The 18,327-nt window shown below is 29.7% G+C and overlaps 1 protein-coding gene and 1 long non-coding RNA gene across 2 annotated transcripts; one reads left to right on the top strand and one right to left on the bottom strand.

Moving 5' to 3' along the window:
- Positions 1-206: 206 nt before the first annotated feature.
- On the top strand, positions 207-708 carry LOC147910159 (uncharacterized). The gene is made up of 2 exons (XR_015544565.1): positions 207-547; positions 630-708. It is a non-coding gene; the product is annotated as an uncharacterized LOC147910159 (long non-coding RNA).
- A 1,763-nt stretch (positions 709-2,471) lies between these two features.
- Positions 2,472-6,198, bottom strand: LOC147910158 (uncharacterized). The gene is made up of 3 exons (XM_087404419.1): positions 4,166-6,198; positions 3,750-3,879; positions 2,472-3,690 (listed from the first exon to the last, which is right to left on the bottom strand). The coding sequence occupies exons 1-3, from the start codon at positions 4,282-4,284 to the stop codon at positions 3,085-3,087; spliced, it is 855 nt and encodes a 284-aa protein (XP_087260545.1). The 5' UTR covers positions 4,285-6,198; the 3' UTR covers positions 2,472-3,084.
- Positions 6,199-18,327: the final 12,129 nt, after the last annotated feature.

Below are 18,327 nucleotides of genomic sequence, written 5' to 3'. Positions count from 1 at the left end.
TTAACGTTCAAATTTTTCGTTTAAATATTTTATATTTCAGAGTTGTACATTTTTGAAAAAGTACATTTTTCTCATTTTGTTAACTATATTTACAACAATGTAGAATTTTTGTTATAAATATACAACTTTACAAATTCTTTTTAAAGTTGCCAAAATATACGTAAAAATCGTTTAATAATTGTGATAACCATGTAAATATTATAAATCTAACATAACTTTGACGAAGATATTCCGCTGTTACATTTCGGAACAATTTTTGAGGTTTATCGACTTGCTGATCAGCTGCATCAATCGACCGGTATTACAAATCAGTAAAGTCAGTTTTGTATCGATAGATATTTGTAAAGATTATATTAATTTTAGGTAGGTTAGATGGCGCCATAAACACTATTACTATAAAGAGCCTATAATCAGAGTGGCGTCATACGAGAGATGACATCATATTTTAGCGAAATTCTACGAGAGAGAAAGAGATATACGATTTCAGTCTATCCAACAAACTGTCAGTTTTAAGTGCAACAGCATTGAATGACATAGATACGTAAAGGTACATTGAAAAATAAAATTATCGAAATTATTTTAGAAATATGGATGTATAATACTGTTTTGTAACAATTTATTAAAAAAAGGATATGTTATGAAAATAATTCCGAAAGACACAGAACGCCGAATGAATTGGTTAAAGAGTATAAATGGCAAATATAAAAATTGGACACCGTCAAAAAATTCATCTGTATGTGAGATAAAGTAACTTATTTTTTATAAATAATGTATTTAAAATATGAAAATAAAAATGTAACATAAAACATACACAGATTAATTATAATATCTGAAGACTCGATAGTGTCTTGGCATTAAGTATATGTATAGTCATCACATTGGTTACGAATTTAATTCTTTCTCTTTTTGTCGTAATCTTTTCAATTATATATCATTGCATTGTGAGTCTAAATCAAATAATATGATAATTACGATACTTAATATATAATATTTTATGAAATGATATATACATATATAATATTTTTCTGAATTTTTGATTTCTTTTATATTATTACAGATACATTTTGCTCCTAAAATGTAGAAACAGAGAATGGAATAAACTAGCGCATTTAATAGCGCAAATAATGTGCAATAAATAACGTTTTGTATAAAGTAATGTGCAATATTACAAAATGTACAATATTGCAATAGTACAAAATAAATGAAATTTTATAATAAATAATATATATAAAAGTTTTATATACAATATTTATTTATTAACATTTTTTAATTTGTCACAATTTTTGAGCATGAATTCAAAATTTAGAAAATAATGCGTTTAAAAAACTAGAGAGAATGGCTAAAACGCGGACCAATCACAAGTGATACCCCTATGACGTCACTCTGATTGTAGGCTCTCTATATTACTGTAAAGATATCACTAGTTAACAAAATACCGCGAATTGTCATCATTTTAGCTTCATGATGCGTTATTCAAAATTTACATATGACTGTATTATATTATAAGGGGAAATAAAACCTCACAGATAAAAAGTTATACCATAGATTACAGCTCTTTCCAACAATGTTTTTTTTGTCAATTAGTTGAAGCTATTCTTCACGTCTATCGCTTATTAGCACGTGAAATAAATGAAAGCCTCTTTCGCTGCGGTTTTTGCAATTCTCAACACAGTAATCGAATATTTTTTCGACGTTTTCTAACCAGTTCTATATTTACGCAAAATCACAAACACATATAAAGTTATAACAGAATCAGATTAGGATTGCACTTAATGCCCAGTAAACGAGAATGAATTAAAATGGATTGAAATTTTTTTCTATCTGAATGCGTATTTAAAAAAAAAATAGCGAATACTTTTTTTTGGATTTAATTGGATTCAATTGGATTCAATTAGATTCAATTGGATGCAATTGGATTGAAAAACTGTATTTCCTATTCAAAATTTTGATTTTAACAATATTCACAATGCACACAGAAAAAGCTATAATTAAAGCTAATATTATTTTTAGATTGAAAGGAGATAATGAATAGAGATATGCTCTATGCAATTTCTATAAATGAATAAAAATGCATTCAGGATTGAAATTCATTTTAACATTCATTTTAACATTTGTGAATCAATGTTTCTGAAAATCTGAATCCATTTCTATTCATTTCAATCCATTCTCGTTTGCTGGGTGTGTAGGAAGTTACATGAAATGCATTATCTGAACTATTCGACGCTATTTTGATTCCAAATGCTAATTCAGTGAATTTTCCTATCGCGGTACTTTGTTTTTTTTTAGTGACTTTACATTATTGGATTTTCTGGATAATAAAAATAAAAAAAAATATTGAAACTTTACGTTATTGTTAGATTTTCAATTCTAAATTTTTTAGTTCTAAATTTGTTGTTAATATATCTAATTAATTCATAAACTCTTCTCTGACAGGATGGGAAGGATAGGTAAGAATAGGTAAAAATAATTTAGACATATGATGTCTAAACTAGTTGTTTAAATAAAAAAAAAGGCTTTTTCTTAAAGTAATTAAAAAGGTTATGACATATAATTAAAAATTACAAAAAATTAATGTTATGTAAATTTGAAATTGTGTTATAGGATCGGCTGTTTATCAGGGCGTTATGAAATTTTTAAATTAAATATTTACAACTGGTACATCTCTGTTTTATATATGATTAGATTATATTTAGAATATAAGTTCTTATCAAAATACATTTTATCAGTATATTATATATGTTAATATATTTTTTATTAATTAAAAAAACTGATGCTGAATGTTAAATTTTACTTTTCTATATTTATATATTTTAATAAAAAAATATTGGATCTGTATGATCAATTAACTAATACTTATTAGTGTTTATTTTATTAATGGATAACATAAAAGAAGTTATAAAAGATCTTCTATTTCTTAATAGGAAGGAAGAAAATAATATTACAAATTTAAATGTAATTAAATTGCTAAAGTGAAAAGTAAAAAAAAGATATATATAATTAATTCTCACGAAATTATATTCTATAATTAATTTCAATTTTATATGTCAAGTGGATAATATAATTTGTTCCCTAATTTTTTTCTTTCTATTTTTCTTCTTTTGTATCTTGGCTATTTTTTAATTGCGTTTCTTCACCCTCTTCCGATTTTGCTTTCGCACTTTTTTCTGATTTTGTTTCTTCACGTTCTTCCGATTTCGTTTCTTCACATTCTTCTGATTTAGTTTCTTCATATTTTTCTGATTTCGTTTCTTCGCATTTTTCTGATTTCGCTTCCTCGATTTGTTCTGATTTCGTTTCTTTGTATTCTGCTTGAGCGTTTCCTTTCTCGGACTTTTCTGATTTTGTTTCTTCAAGATTTTCTGTTTTTATTTCTTCGCGATTCTGTGACTTTGTTTCTTCGCAATTCTCTGACTTTGTTTTTTCGCAATTCTCTGATTTTGTTTCTTCACAATCCTCTAATTTTATTTCTTCGCAACTCTTTGATTTTGTTTCCTCCTGTTTCTCAGATTTCGTCTCTTCGCATCTTTTACATTTTGTATCGCTATGTTTTGCAAATATCGTCACTTCAATTTTAAGATTCTCATCAGACTTCTTTTTAAACTCTTCTTTCTTTTTCTTTTTCTTTTTCAATCGCTCTTCTCTTGTTGGATATTTAACAGTCACACATGTTGGTACTTTTCTCTTAACCATCTGTGTAAATTTTCTAATTTAATAATTACACCATCGATAATTTTATAATAATTATTTACCTTATGGGGTAATATCTTTTTGCTTGTAAATTTTTTAGCAGTTACAGTCTTATCCCAAGCTAATTTTTCCTGCCACCAAATTCGTTGATATTCATTTGAGAGTAGTTGTTCTATACGAGGTTGTTTCTCTCTATATGAACGCAAATTGCAAATAAAAATATTATTTATAACAGTATTATATTAATATAGTGTATTAAATTTTTTTAAATATACATAACAATACAATTAAAATTATATAAAAATCAATGTAGAATATATATGTATAAATATAATAATAAATTATTCATCTGATTATACATACATTGTCTATCATTTAATTATATAAATTATATTAATTATATAAAATGCGATTTCAAATTGAAAGACAATTTTCGATTCTTCTGGTTGCCATTAAGTATGATAATTATAATTCATACTTTTCGTAGGACGGCACGAACGCTCTCGTTGTTGTATAGCTCGAAGACACAATGTTGTTCGGTATTTTGCTCGGTACTGCAGGCGTCCATGCCTTTAAACGTAAGTTCAGTGCATTCATATGGATGACCTGAGGGTGCCTTTGAATATATCCTGCGTCGGTTATTAACGGTTCGCCGCGATTTCTTCTCAGATTTGGCGAGTTCTCGCGAAGGTTATCGCGGAGGACGAGCCTGACAAATGCATAGCGAATGCCGACTGCTAAGGCTGAATAACGAAGAAGGCTCTGGAATGACTTGGAATGCGTTTTTTGGTGAAATATTCGATGAGATCATCGACTAATAGTTACCGATTAATAATTATTATTTGTTTACATTCTTTCCTATAAAAACAAGACGAACATAATAAATAATATATTACAGAAATATAAATCTTTTTTAATAACAATTATGATGTATTACTGTCTAATATTCAATATTAAAAAAATAGAAGAAAAAATAGATATTGAAGAAAAATTCTTAGATACTGAAATGATATAATTCAGTTAAAAAGAAATCTAACATTATTTATGTCATGAAATTTTCTACATTCTTGTACATTTTACATTTTCTCTTTATTAATAAAGTTTGTATTATTTTATGTTCAAAAACATGGAATATATTGTAATATAAGACATATATATAAAGAAATAATTTTTTGCAATGTTATATTTTGAAACTTTATGTTTGCAATTTTTTATCATGGCATGAAACAGTTCTCATTTTCTATTTGTTTAAAAAACCACGTTATGTCAGTAGCCACACACACTTTTTATTTCTTTTGAATATACAAGTAAGAGATAGAGCCTGTAACGGTTAAAACTAGATCTTAAGTGCTTAAATATTTTTATGTGAATTTACATACTATAGATGTGTTCGGAGAGATGCTATTAGTGCTATCTATGTCATTCTACCTTTATCGTTTAAATGTAAAACGTGGATAAAATGACTCAAAAACGCTATTAGCGTCTTCCTGAACGCATCTTATATATGTAGTTATTTGAATTGCGCGTCGAATTAATTTTTTGGACTCAGAAACGCAATTGAACTAACAATAAGTACTGTAATAATAACATAGATTAAATTGATGAACAATTTAATAATTTGATGCTCAATTAGGCATCCTATTATGTGTATTCACATTATATTCTTAATAAATCAGTCATTTTTATTTCTTTTCCATAATTGATTATTATTACAATAGTAACAATCATAATTATAATAATATATAATTATAATTACAAATACAAAACATTTTTCTCTCAGTGTACGATTATCAAAAAGTTAATAATTTACGAGATGATGATTTAATATGTCAATACATGTCAGAACTAAATATAAAATATCTCACATTGGATTTTTCTTGATATCTCTACTTTAATATTTTTATATGCAGAATATAATTAGAAGAATTTTTTCCATAATTTTATGTATTTGATATAAAAGTTCCACATAAAATCTAAACAGATGAGAAAATATTATTATCCATAAATGAGAATAACTAATTTGTTTTATATGCATCAACATTAAATTGTAAAGAATATGTAATGATTTTTAAACCTTTGATAAATTGATACTGATAAGATTGAAAATTTCTTGTTAATAGATAAAATTATATTATTTACGACGCGTTACACTTGTCGAGACAATTTTGAGACGAGTATAATTTTGATCTTTTTTTGAAGTTGAATAAAGTAATACAATATTATTACTAACACTTTCGATATCGATATTTTAATCTTTGACAATTTCTCATGATACAACCTAAGCATAAGAGAACTATTCAGCATCGCGGGAAAAAAGTAACGACAAAATTCAACTTTACATATTCATTTATAAGTGGAAATATTTCCTTAATTATTAAACAAGATATCTAATTAAACTTAGAATTAAAATTTTATTGAAAAACGATGTTCATTTATGAAAAATAGACAAAATATGAATATTTTTATATAATATGATCCTTCTAATTATATTCTGCATATAAAAATATTAAGATACAGATATCAAGAAAAAACCAATCTGAGATATTTTATATTTGGTTCTGATATGTATTGACATATTAAATATCTCGTAAACTATCAACTTTTTGATAATCGTACATTGAGAGAAAAATGTTTTGTATTTGTAACTATAATTATATATTACTATAATTATGATTATTGCTATAATAATAATAATAATAGTAACTATGTATATAGTTCTAGCAACAAATGTACATAGTTGGCGACCTAAAATGACTACAATATTATAGTTATTATAATCAAAAATAGTTGAAATTACCATAAAAATGATTCAAGTGACTATAATTTTATAGTTATATTTTGGGACAAAAAATATGATTATTCCAAAATATAACATTTGTTGCTAGAACTATATACATAGTTACTGTTATTATTTTTATAGCAGTAATAATTATAATTATAGTAATATGTAATTATAGTTACAAATACCAAACTTTTTTCTTTCAATGTACCTTAATATTTTTATGAACAAAATAATAAGATTAATTAATTAGTGTAAAAAAAATACGTAGTTGTCTATTTAAAAGATTATCCATTTTACTTACATATCTTTTTAAAACAACTATATGTGTACAATATTGTATTTACTATTTATTGTATTTTAGTATTTTATATTTTATTGCTAATTGCAAATCATCTGTATACATATACATTTCTGTATGTGCAGAAATTCGGTAAGCTCCTTCATATGATTTTCCCACCATCATTACAAACGTGTTCAAATAATTAACTTGCACGATTCGACTGCACGATAAAATTCGAAAAGAAGTTCACCACAGGTTTCACTTCCCGTTGATCTTTTTTCCTTTTTTTCGAATTTCTAACTGGTGATACTTGCGCCCTGATGTTATCACGCTAATTATAGAAATACTTGTCAAGCGGATTAGTCACTGTAATACACGAGTTCGGTCATTTTAGATTGCGTGCGATGACCGTGAATATCGATTATTAATCTCGTTAAATGCCTTCACGCATGAGCGTGCGCAAACGGAACCCACTTACCCGATGAGTTAATGTCCTTTTATTAAGGGTTAGTTAATGCCGCAGGTTAGTTAATTTTTCATTCAATGTGTCACCTCGTCGATTTAATTTGTAAGCATGACGTGATGTAATTCCAGCACTCATTTCATAATGCCGGACAAATCGAATCATATAACATTTTTTGCTGATAATGTTTAGTCGTTCATTAATCAGATTGCGTAAACAGTTGCCACATAAATTTATGAAACATAAGAATATATTTGGATATTTTATTAAGAATAATCTTAACTAAAAGAAACGAAATCGATATATCTTAAATAATGTTTTGGGAGACAAATATATTTTTATTATTAAACAATTAAATAAGAAGTCATTAATACGTGTAAGTATAATCGATGAAAAGATCATGTATCAGTGAAGAAGTCAATATCTGCGTAATCATGCATCAAGTAAATTATGATTGAAGGAAGTAAAAGTTTCTTTGATGTTTTTTCATGTTCGAGGAAGTTAATCGATTAAACTGTCCGCATTAATGTGATTAGCATTGCAAATCGTCAAAATAATCTTGATCGTCTAAATAACACGTTTCAATCACATAAATCTTGGCATATAATTTTCACCATTTTACGGTTACATAATCGTAACTGTTTCATCGTGAGAAAATCTGCGAAATTTCATGAAAGACAAAACCGAAAGTGGACTTGTGTCGAAAAACGAACGGAGGAATAAACGAAATCAATTGATGTAATCGCGACGGACAGTCGTATTCATGCTAATGAATCTTTTTCGTTTCGCATCGATACTAATCGGATGCTATATCCATATTACATGTGTGTGATATACTGCGTATACTTTCATTAAGTCGTGTGGCCAAGCCACACCTCTGCAAATCAGGGACGATCCTCGAGGTTGACATTTTTTAACCATTCGAATTCCGTGAATCGAATCCGTTTATATTCTGGGAAAGAGAAAGAGATGTTCAATCTCAGGCTTAATTCGTGACAGTGTCACGATATTCTTTACCGTTAATTTTTATTTTAATCTCTACAATTATCTCTTTTTTTAGTAGCCATAATTATCTTTTCCAAATTATACCTTATTATTACTTCATTTTTTTTTTCCCTTTTACATTATTCGCGCTTAATTTTTATCGCAACAAGAATATTTTTGTTAAGTTTATGTAATTGAGATAATCACTTTTTACAATAATTTAGCAATTATGCAATTACTTTTTTACAAATATGATACAAAATAATAATAAATATATTACTTTTTCTAATTACGCGAATTTAAAGTTTCTTAAACACAATATAATACAGAAAAAGAATATAATCAACTTTAATAAACATTTAATTTAATACTGCCAAATAAATGTTTACTTACAATAAATAAATATTTTAGTCGCGTACTCAAGCATTTATTAAAATTGACTATATTTTCTTTCAATGTAGACAATGTAGAAAATATAATGTAGAAAATATAATATAATAGAAATAATGTACAGACATTATACATTCAGAAAAGTAGCTTGTATAATCAGAACAGCTCTAATTTAATCGTATATAAAATAATTTTATTTCTTACGATAATTCGATTTGATAAAATTGCAAGAAGCAATTATTTTCGCTGGCATTTCTTTGGTTTATTTATATGACGCAAAAATTACCGTCGCGACCCAAATACTATTTACAATCGTATTCGCAGACAATGTTCACAGCCGGCGTTTTTTAATTTATCGCGACGTCGGGATCGCGAAGAGATTTCTCGGCGTAATTGCGTTCGCAATTCTCGACTTTAGTCGCTCGCGTTACTTAATTGACTTTTTTTTATCGGTTTTAATCGAGTTGCACAATGTCGTTTTCTGCCACACGGATCTCGCCACGCACGCACTCACGCATCTACAAAATTTGCATAAAGGATATCATGTTCCACGGTCGGAATAATCTGGCCCGCGGCCCGCATAATCCCGACGACTTTCTGGCGGCCATCGTGCGATTGCGCTTTGTAACAACTTGGAGATATGCAAAATCGAGTTTTTTTTTATTGGATCCGCGCGCGTTTGCAAATAAATTTCACATTTCAAACATCTGAATCAATTTTCTGAACAGCAGATAGTTATTATCGTAACGTAGAGAAACGAAGCTTATTTAATCCTTTCTATATCTTGATGAGGAAAGAAATCTAAAAGTTTCATAAGAATGTTTTTTATAGTATAGACTTGTACAGGCGTAATTGAATTTTTCCAAACCTGTGTTTTCATTGAAATCTAAAATATTGTTAATTACAAATATTAATTAGAAAAACTTATCGTTTCTTTACGTAGTAGATTATAATTTTTCTTCGCATTTACAGTTATGTCAATAAAATAAATCACTCTTTACGCGTATAATCACATAAATGATACTAAAGACAAATGAAGGGGAATGAGAAAATATTATTAACAAGATTTTTTTTGTGACAGACGCTGCAACTCGTATATCTTATTCCTGCTTATTATCGCGGTCAAACAGTTGCAGGTGACTCCGGCGAGCAATTAGAATTCAGGCCGTGAGAGTACACATTAAGAACAGATTTATATTAAGTATACATTTCGTTTTGCATGGACGGCGCGTGTGAGAGGTCCGAAAGAAAATCGAAAGTCCGCCGGTGCGCGACGTAGCGCCAGCTGAACTTCAGAGATTGGAGGGCCCACTGGGACGACGACGTTACGTGATTTGGCAAATTGCTCATATCTGCTTAATTAATGGGAAAACGTATCGGGCGTCGCACAGATGCAGCTGCGTTCGCGCATCGCTGGCAGATGCGTCGCGTCCGAGATTTTTTTATTTACTTCTGCCATTTAACGTGTCGTGATTATGGCAAAGCGAAAATCTGGGTCGGAGAAACTTCGATCGCTCTCGTTTTCGTCCTTCTCATGTTTTTTTTTTTTCCTCTTACGTTTTTTCTCCTTCTCAGCTTTTATCTTTGTACGGAACATCTGGAGCGTTGATAAACGAATGATCTGCGGATATGTAAATGCACGAGAGAATGTTTTTCTTTCTCGAACAGTGACATATCAGCAGTGATTTAACACAAACGCTGTTAAAAAATAAGAGAAAGAGAAAGAATTAATATTTTATTATTTTTTACCTTTTCCCTATAAATTAATTGCACAAGAAATACAAGTGAATTTTATATGACTACAAATGGTTATTTAAAAAAATCTTTAAATTTTAATTACACACGGAAAGAACAGTTTTGCTAAAATAGCCATAAAAAGTTAGCTATAAATCTGAACATCATTTTGCTGAACTATCAAAATAATTATGTAGGAAGCTTAAGTTGATTGTTAGAAATATCAAAATTCTTTGTAACGTTATTTATTATGCTCGAGAGAGTTTTCTAATTATTTTGATGATCTAATAAAATTATCTTCAAATCTGTAAATTATTATAAAATTAATTTGTTAAAATTCTGCTAAATCTTTAAATAGTAGTTTTATTAAAATCGTTCTTTCTATGCATAATTTTGTTTAACAAATAATAGAAAGTGTGAATTAATAAATAGATTAGATATTTTAGGTCAGGCGAATTCCACGTTTGGATATAATTCCATTGTAGATTGGTAAAGAAACGTATATAATTTCGTCGCGGTAGGAACAAGCATCACAGACTCTCCCTGCGTTTCGCTGTATCTGATGGAGAACGGAATAAATTAAATTCAATTGGGTACCGAATGACACCACCCGACGTCGATTATTATCACGGATTGTTGAGAAGTTCTCATCCCGGTAGTTAAACGTCACGAATTGCAACAGTGTGTATTATTCGAGCTACGGTATTCATGTGTCCTCGCAACTTCACCTTCGGAGATCTAATCCGATGGCGTCGCGTAAGCGCTTTAAATTCTATCTGCACTTTATAGTCTGAACGAATTGCGACACAGTAGCACCGATCGTTTATCATAATAAACTCGAAGGCAGACAGGATTATGTAACTAGAGAATTCGTCTCTGCGAAAAATTAATGTGACAACAGTTTCGTATATCTATAAAATTCGCGAAAACAAGAATCTTCAATTCTCGATATAAAATTTCTTCAAGTACAGTCAAAGTTACATGTTACATTTACACATATATATATATATATATATATATATATTTTAAATTTTATCTCAGAAATATTAAAAATTTCTTAAATAACAATAATAAATGTCTAAATTGGATCGATTGAAAGTCTAGTTTTTGGCATTTCGGATTTCAATATTTTTCGAAATACCTTGCGAAATTATTTCTTGCAAATGAAGATTAAATATTTTGATATAATCTATTCTAATATCAAGAATCTTCATTCTAACATCTAATGCCTAATTGTAATTTCTAATATCAAAGAATTTTTATTACTTGGAAGAATTTGTGGAGATCTTAAAAATATTTGTCAATTCTACATAAATTACTGCGACGTATGTTGAATTAAAATGTGATGCAAGAATCGCTGCAAAGAATTAAACAAAAATCGATTCATTTTGTTTGCTGCTTGTTCTTGTATTTATAAGATTTGTAGAGACAGAGCGCTTTTAATTATAGATTTAAAAATCTTCAATCATTACGTGATACCTGATCCCGTAACTAGTTTCACTTACCTTTACCTCCTCGGCCTTGTGAAATATTTAAAAGCTTATTCGAAGATAGAAACGTTTCTCATGTAGGAGAGACAATCTAAAAGCGAGTCAAACTAAACTCGAGAAACTTATAACATTTAGTTAGATTTTCTATAAATCGTAGGTTTTGTGTGTACATATTTTCATTTTTATGAATCCTGCCACATCGCTTCCTTACTTTAAAAGTGATGCAATTAAAAAAATGTGATTTTCAAATTATTATCAACATTATCCTATCAATTATTAAAAATGAACTTAACCTTAAAAAATTGTTAAAATGAATACGATTAAAAGAGGATTAAAAAAGTGGATGGATTTTTGGGGTTGCGAAATGAAAATGATAAAAATGACATTTGATATTAAGAATATATTTTTTTTCTTGCAATATTTGATTATAAATAAAAAAATTATAAAATATCCACAAGATGGTCATTAATTTTAAATGAACATTAATTTTCTGTTTTTAATAATAATATTATAAATATAAATGTTTCGATTTTTGTTTAGGATCCTCCTCAGTATACAAACCGTTAACTTAAACGTTGATTAATCAACAACTATTTATCAAATTGAAAAATAGTTTTTCTTTCATTCTGGAAAACTTAATTTATTTAGTTGCATCACTTTTGGAAAGGAGCAATATCATGCAGAAATAATATCATGGGCAGTAAGATTGATAGAGCCTAAGTTTCTCAAACATGAGACGGTTTAGAACGTTTCTCTCACGTGAGAAACGTTCTATCTTCAAATATGATTTTAAATATCTCACAATGTCGGAGAAGTAAAGGTAAAGTGAAGTCAGTTATGGGATCAGGTGTCACGTAATCGCTGCGTAAGAGGAAAATGATTTTTGATCTGATCATAGCGCGAACGCGCTAACGGGTCAAATGCACAACAACAGTTTCCGTTGGAGAACGTGATTCACGATTTTGTTGCGAACGAGGATCTACCATGGCACGTACAGCCGCCGGCCAGTTTCTTACTCAACTGTTACTCGTTTCAGAACAGCAATACGCGGGGAACCTTTGTGGTATTCGCGTAAAGATATAGAAGAAGAAGAAGAAGAAGAAGAAGAAGAAGAAGAAGAGAAGAGGATGAGGAAGAGTTCGCGAGAAGTGAACGTGAGATTGCAGGAGTGAGCACCTGTGAAGACGTTCACCGACGCGTACGTGCAGCACGCGATCTACTGATATCAGCGATAACATTCCTCGACGTTAAAGAGAGACGAAGATTCCCTCAGATCAGATGGTTCGCTGCTGGAAACTCGTTGTGCAATCTTATCGCAATGTCGTTATAAGACGTAGTTAATAGGGTACGATAATCGGTTTACGTATGAGATGTTATGTACAGGATGCTTCAAAATAATATTTTAAGAGTATTTTAGACTTTTGTACCTAATCGATATGGAGAAGAGCATAGAAGATATCTTATATTACGATCTCTTTCTCTCTATGTCATCTTAGATTTCGATCCCATGCCAGATTTGCAGATCAATTCCGTTCTGAGATCCCCATTATCGCAATGGAGCGTACTGCAACACATTACAGCGAAACCTTTCACATCGTTCTCCTACCTCTCATCATATCTGGATTAAAAGGAGCACGACGAAGTCGAGTGAAGCGTCGCCGATTAATCGAAGTATTGGTTTACTTCTCTACTTACGTCCTTCAATGTCCAACATCGTGTTACAGCCCGCTCGATCCTCGTCATTGTATCGATCTGAAAATTTTGCGATTCATCGTGTTTGAAAGCGTTCGATAAAAGCGAAAAAATTCGCCCAATGGCAAGAAAGAGAATTCGTCGCTTCTTTGTTTATTTTTATATAATTTCAACTTCGTTTGCAAACCCCTCCTGAAATTCATCTCGACATCTTTATGGCGCTTACTAAACAGGTCTTTCGACATTTTACCTGGCTGTTTTAATCGACACGTGCTGGATTACTTAGTCTTTGACTATCAATGAGCTACATTCCTAGACGATTTACTTTCAGAAACGCTCCTCATCACTTTCGCTCTTGATCAGAATCTCGACGATTGCGCGCGGATAGACTAGATAGATTTCGTTGATCGATCGGACTTTGAGGAAAGGTGTCGCGTGTCGACCTGGCGCCGTTTATGTGAAATCAACCCCCGTAATCGTTAACGCGTAATCTAAAAAAGCTCAATAAGAACATGATTAGTTGTATAAACGTTTTTACGCTCTCCGTTTTTCTCGTGCATTTCACTCCACTTTTTATCTCTACTATAATACTTTATTTCTTATTTTGATAAATTGTATTCTTTTTTTTCTTATAGACGATCAGTAGCGTAAATTAGAGATTGCTCGATGTTGAAGATAGATTATAGACGTTTCGAGGTCATAATTGCAGAGTATTATCTCAAAACACGGTCGATCTACTTATGAATATATTTTTAGGAAGGTATGCTCTAGTAAGCATTCATTCGCGCGTATAACATAAATAATTTGACGTCAGATTTATCAAGAAATTCGTAGATAAGTTCCGATTGAACGTGAAACAGTTTATATTGTTGGAATATATATCTATTGACATTTAAAATGTTGTTTTAAATTTTATAGATTAAATTTCGAATTAATGTTAATATAATACATTAAATAAATTAATATAGATAGACGTATTAATCTTTAGAGGAAGGAAGAAGCCTATTTTTAAAAATTTGTAGCTTTTTTTCTCTTTTGAATAAGATATGTTTATTAAGCCAATATGGCTAATTTAACACACTCAAATGCGACTTAAGATATAAAAATTAATTGTTGTTGTCCTGCTAATTATTTGCTTTGTTTTCGATTCTTTTACTCCAGTCGATTTACAAAAAAACAATGATTGTGTTAGTATAAAATTAAATTAACACTGTCCATAAGAAAAAAAGTAGAAAATTGAAAAACAAATACATATTTTTGTAGTAGATACTATTTATAATTGCTTATTAATTGCTCTATTCTCAATTTTATTGTTCCAGTCGATTCGCAAAAAACAATGGCCGTGTTGACTTAAGATTAAAACTAGAACAGCTATAAAGAAAAAAAAATAGAGAAGTAAAAAATAAATGCATATTTTTTACTATTTAATTGCTAATTATTTATTGCATTCCCGATTTTATAGCTCCAGCTGATTGCTATTGAAAAATAATGGCTGTGCTAAGTAATGTAAAAAAGTAATCGGAAAAAAGTGACCAAACAAATAAAAAAGTAGCTGTGTAGTACTATTTAATAATTAATTAATTCTTTTATTCTCGATTTTATCTCATAGTCGATTCGCAAAAAATAATGGCTGTGTTAGCATAAGATCAAAACTGGAAGCCATAAAGCAAAAAAAATAGAGAAATAAAAAATAAATGTGCATTTTTTTACTTGCTAATGTATTTTTTTAAATTGCTAATTATTTATATTCTCGATTTTATGGCTCCAACTCGTCGCTAAAAGCAATGGCTGTGCTAAGCGATGAAAAAGTAGTCGAGAAAATTAAAAAGTGGCCGAGTAAATTTAAAAGTGAGTAATTAAGAAATGGTTGAAAGAAACTAAAAAGTGGCTGAACAAGTGAAATTTTAATCTTAAGTTAGTGTTTTTTGTGAATGAGGTACTGTTTTTTGTGAATTAGGCAAAAAAATCAATAAATAATAGAACAAATAATTAGCAAAAATATAACAATTTATTTTTTAATAAGTCACATTTGATTATGTTAAAATCAACTTAATAAACGTGAGTAAAATTATAATACATTATATTTTCTTTATCTCAAAATATAACTGTTTTAGCGTACAGTGACTTCCCATTCTCTGTAAATGTTAATATAAATATTTTTTAAAAGATTAGATAATTTTAATATTATTTGATTGTATACATATTATAATTTTTGTTGTAGAAAAATTTGACAAAAATATGACGATTTTAAAGAGATATTTTATTAAAATTATTTTTTAATAAAACTTTTCGAATAATTAAAAGATAGAAAATTAGAAATCTCTGCGTCGACTTCAGCTTGACATTTAGTTGAACACGTGAATTTTCGCAATATCTACAATAATTTAAAATACGAATTTTGCTCTACTTTCAGTATCAAAATATTCAAATAAGTATGTGACATCGAATAGTCACTAAAATAAATAAAGATATCAGAGGTAGTGCATAGTTCATTGCTAATTTGCGTTCAATTCAATTTCTTCCAATGCTTTTTTTGCTACATTCGCATTTTCATATGTCACGCGACGTTCGTAAAAAACAGTATTGAAAAAAGTTAATAAGCAGGAATAGAAACAAATCAGTGCGTATATGAAGAAATGAGAAAGGATTCTTGGATAGCCCGCTTGCGCTCTATTAGAAACTAGTTTTGCTGCTACGTTAATCCACGGATTGCTAGATAGTTTTGCACGCCGCGTTGGTCGGTTATGCGTTCCCCTTTCAGCGATCATCTCCCATAATCGCGTGCAAACAACTATCGCGAGCCGCAATAGTCCGGACGGCAATTAATATGAAATCGTTCCGCGCTCAACCCCAGCTCCGTTAATTACCGGCAAATTTCTGCCTCCGCGTGTTCGCTTTGCGCTGCTTCAAGAAAGCGCATCCCGTCTTTTTTCTTCGAAAGCTCCTAAATCGTTCAAATCGATTGGGAAAGAGAGAAAGAGAAGAGGGTGCGCCGTTGCACCTGCGGTAATTATCGGTAATTAGTAACGCGTTCGCGAATGTAATCTCGGGTATTCCGTGTTCTAAGAGCGCGAAGATAAATCATTTCTATTAATTGCCGGGTTGCGAAAAGGGAAGATCGTTCTCGTGAATTGCAACTTTGTAATCGCAAAGATGCATGATGCTGGAGTACATCGCGCTTCGATATTACAGCGGAAATGCTGTACTGCATATATACTTTTCAGTTCATAGAGTTTCGATGCGATTGATTTTTATTACATTCCTGCATTCCAGGATCTTCAATTTGTGAATTATTAATTGACGCTTTGTTAACGTAAAGATTGATTAATGAATTAATTAAATTTGATTAACATGAAGCAATTATTTTTATACATTCCATTATATTAGTTTAATGTTACAGCTTATTTCGAAATATTGCGAAATTGACAAAAGGTTGAGACCGTAATAATGATTCGTTTGTGTGAGATATTGGTTGCAAATATTCGCAAATGTTGGGAATCGGGGAATCAATCCTTTCTTTCGTTGAAGTAATTACTCGGTCGATGAATTACGTAATTATGCGGTATATCCGTTTGCAACTATTCAACTGTCAAAAGTGTTCTTTGTGCAAACTCTCGCGAAATGCTCGCGAGCTGCTCTTATTTCTCGCGATAACAGTCATTAAGCGGCGGGCAAAACGAATGGTTAGAGAGTGAGTGGGTTAAATCATTACGATATTATTCAGTGACAGGGTGTAATCATCGAAGGCGAAGTCATTAAGATCCCAATTGCACGGCCCCTCTGTGTTCATTGCTTCTTTATCTGCTCCTTGTCTCGTCAATCACTAATCAGTCATTTTACACGAGGTGTGGCAAAAGCGATCGAATCACTAAACTTTGATTTCTAAACACACATCATTTTATCGAATATAAATTTTATGTATTGTATATAAAGCATAAATTTTCTTTGTGAAATAAAATATTGATCAATAATCTGAACAGAATAAACAAAAATATGAAAGATAATAAGAGAAAATAAACCGATATGTAAATACACATCAAGCAAAAATAAATTACTTGGTTAAAGCTTTTTAATAATATTTTAATAATTAAAAAGAGTTTTTTAATATTAGGTGTTGGAATTAATTCGTAGCGTTTTACAAGTGATGGGAAGTACTTTCATTAATGTATTTTTTAATGCTCATGTGAAATAAATAACATTCTTTCATTAAAAAACGCTACGAATTAATTCCAACACCTAATAATATTTAAAAAATAGGCTTATTTCTACTTCTTTTAGTTATATATAATATGAGAATATATTCAAATCAAAAAACTTTAATAGAGGTATCTTTTTTAGGGACATTTCAATCTATTTATTTCGAATGTGCATAATAAAATAAAAAAAAATATATTTAAAATAGTAGAAGTTAATGTATTTATACAGTGCCTGTTAAAAGTTCCGGGCTGGCCGAATATCGGAAAGTACGCATTTTTGAGAAAAATGTTTTCGACAAAAATTGTTGGTTTTAAAAAGATTTATTTAATGATCTTATCAGTTTGATCTTGGGTGACGTCGCCAATGTTAGATCAAAGTTATATCGATTTTTTTAAATTGGACATCCTATTTTTGATTCCAGAATCTAATAGCCGTCAAAAGCTTTCCAAAACGCTACAATAAAATCTATTTTCATTAAGTAATTTTCGAATTATAAAGTAAAGAATTATAAAATATAAGTTTATAAGTTACAGTACCGTCCAATTATTAGTATTACCCAAGTTCGACCGACGACTAAAATCTCTTGAATGTTGTTCAGGATCATGCCCTGAATAACATTTGTTAAGAT

The sequence above is a fragment of the Acromyrmex echinatior genome, chromosome 3, assembly GCF_024713525.1.
Source record: "Acromyrmex echinatior isolate Ae372 chromosome 3, ASM2471352v2, whole genome shotgun sequence".
NCBI classification, from domain to species: domain Eukaryota; kingdom Metazoa; phylum Arthropoda; class Insecta; order Hymenoptera; family Formicidae; genus Acromyrmex; species Acromyrmex echinatior.
This window is presented reverse-complemented; position numbering and strand designations above follow the sequence as displayed.

Bases quoted from the DNA above. Each gene is read 5' to 3' on its own strand.
- LOC147910158 (XM_087404419.1), bottom strand. From the start codon at position 4,284: ATGAATGCACTGAACTTACGTTTAAAGGCATGGACGCCTGCAGTACCG. The intron at 3,880-4,165 runs GTATGAATTATA...GCGTTCATATAG, and splicing joins TTCGTGCCGTCCTACGAAAA to AGAGAAACAACCTCGTATAG. The intron at 3,691-3,749 runs GTAAATAATTAT...AAATTTACACAG, and splicing joins AAAAGATATTACCCCATAAG to ATGGTTAAGAGAAAAGTACC.